Source organism: Cebus imitator, unplaced genomic scaffold (genome assembly GCF_001604975.1).
Source record: "Cebus imitator isolate Cc_AM_T3 unplaced genomic scaffold, Cebus_imitator-1.0 Scaffold384, whole genome shotgun sequence".
NCBI lineage: Eukaryota > Metazoa > Chordata > Mammalia > Primates > Cebidae > Cebus > Cebus imitator.
Window position 1 is genome coordinate 1643512 of NW_016107699.1, and position 1823 is coordinate 1645334.

General features: G+C 65.7%; 1 protein-coding gene across 1 annotated transcript in view; it reads right to left on the reverse strand.

Moving 5' to 3' along the window:
* The window catches only part of MUC5AC (mucin 5AC, oligomeric mucus/gel-forming), a 29684-nt gene that overhangs the window by 24477 nt on the left and 3384 nt on the right, over nucleotides 1–1823 (reverse strand). Inside the window, exons 8-9 of the mRNA XM_037731153.1 lie at nucleotides 1495–1612; nucleotides 1174–1312 (exon numbers count right to left, since the gene is read on the reverse strand). Of these exons, the coding sequence (XP_037587081.1) occupies nucleotides 1174–1312; nucleotides 1495–1612 (257 nt within the window). The remainder of the gene's footprint in view (nucleotides 1–1173; nucleotides 1313–1494; nucleotides 1613–1823) is intronic.

The window sequence follows — 1823 nt, forward strand, 5'->3', positions numbered from 1 at the left end:
CACCCACAGCCCTCCCCTGGGGTCCTCACACTCCACCGCACCCACAGCCCTCCCCTGGGGTCCTCACTCCACCGCACCCACAGCCCTCCCCTGGGGTCCTCACTCCACTGCACCAACAGCCCTCCCCTGGGGTCCTCACACTCCACCCGCACCCACAGCCCTCCCCTGGGGTCCTCACACTCCACCCGCACCCACAGCCCTCCCCTGGGGTCCTCACTCCACCCGCACCCACAGCTCTCCCTGGGGTCCTCACTCCACTGCACCCACAGCCCGCCTGGCCCTGCCCCTCTGCCCGCCTGTACTCCTCTCCCTCACTGGAAACCCCCACTCCCCCATCCCAGGCCCCAAGAGACAGGTGTGCTCAGGAGCCCCCCAGATGGGGACACACAGGCACACAGAGGACTCGGCATGCACCCTGGGCAAGAGGCAGCCGGCGAGACCACACTCTGTGAAGCCAGCCACAGGACCCTCTGGGAAGGCAGTGCTCAGAAGGTGCAAATGCCAGCAGCTGCCAGGGGCTGGGCAAGGGAGGGGTGGGGAGGCCGCGGGAGGGGTGAGGAGGGTGAGGGAGGGGTGGGGAGGGTGAGGGAGGGGTGGGGAGGGGAGGATGAGGGAGGGGTGCCGGTGGACACATACACACTTCATGGGTCTCATCATGGGAGACTGTGTTGGGTGCAGGGTCTCATCCCCATTGGGTGTGTTGGGTTGGGAGTACTTTGTACTCAGTTTCTTTAAACCTAATTCTGTTCTCAACAGTAAAGTCTGTTAAACGGCTCAAGATTCGGAAGGCTGGGTGCTGATTGGGGGCCAGGGTGCTGGGTGGGTTCTGGAGGCTCTAATCTGCAGTCCCCATGGCCCCATGGGGACCAGCACTGGGGAGCTGGGGTGCTTCCTTGAGGTCTCACTGTCAGGGACCCCCAAAGGTCACCCCCGGGGTTGCAGTGACACACAGCCTGGGATGGGGGAACCTATGGGAGGCTAGCCGTGGGCACCTTCTGTCCGGCAAGTGCACGGCGGCCAGGCCATCCCCTCTCTGTCCAGTGAGCACCCAGCACCCAGGCTGTAACCCTACTGTCCGGCGAACACCCAAGCCATCCCCCCTCTGTCTGGCGAACACCCAGCACCCAGGCCATCCCCCCTCTGTCTGGCGAGCGCTGTGCACCCAGGCTGTACCTTGGTCAGCACATAACCGCAGTCCCCATGGACCGTGTAGTGCCTCCCGTCGAACGTCGAGAAGTGGGCCCCTCCAAGCACAGAGCAGGTGCCCGGGCACGGGACCTCCTGGCAGCTCCACCGGCCTCCGGAGCAGGTGCTGAGGGCGAGAGACGGTGCCGCGTGGGTGCCGGACCCAGGACACCAGCCTCAGCCTCCGCGTCAGGAGGAGGAGGTCTCACCCAGGCCTGCCTGCCTCTCAGCCCAGGCCATGAGTGCCGGCAGTTCCTGGGGGCTGTTCCCTAGCACATCCTGGGGGTCTGGAGGGGGTCCGGGACCTACCAGTTGGTACAGTCTGTAGAGTAGGTGGCCCCCGGGGCATAGACGGCCCCATTGTAGACACAGGCGCACTGTGACACAGGCACACACCCGGTCTGGCCGACGTCATCTAGCACCATCCCTGCGGGGTTCAGGCAGGCCTGTGAGAGGTCCCCACTGTGTCCACGCAGGGGCATTGCAAGGGAATGACATGGCAGCCCTACAGCCAGCTGGGGCCTCAGCCAGCCTCAGGGACTCAGGACAGGGCCTCAGCCAGCTTCAGGGACCCGGGACAGGGCCTCAGCCAGCCTCAGGGACTCAGGACAGGGCCTCAGCCAGCCTCAGGGGCCCGG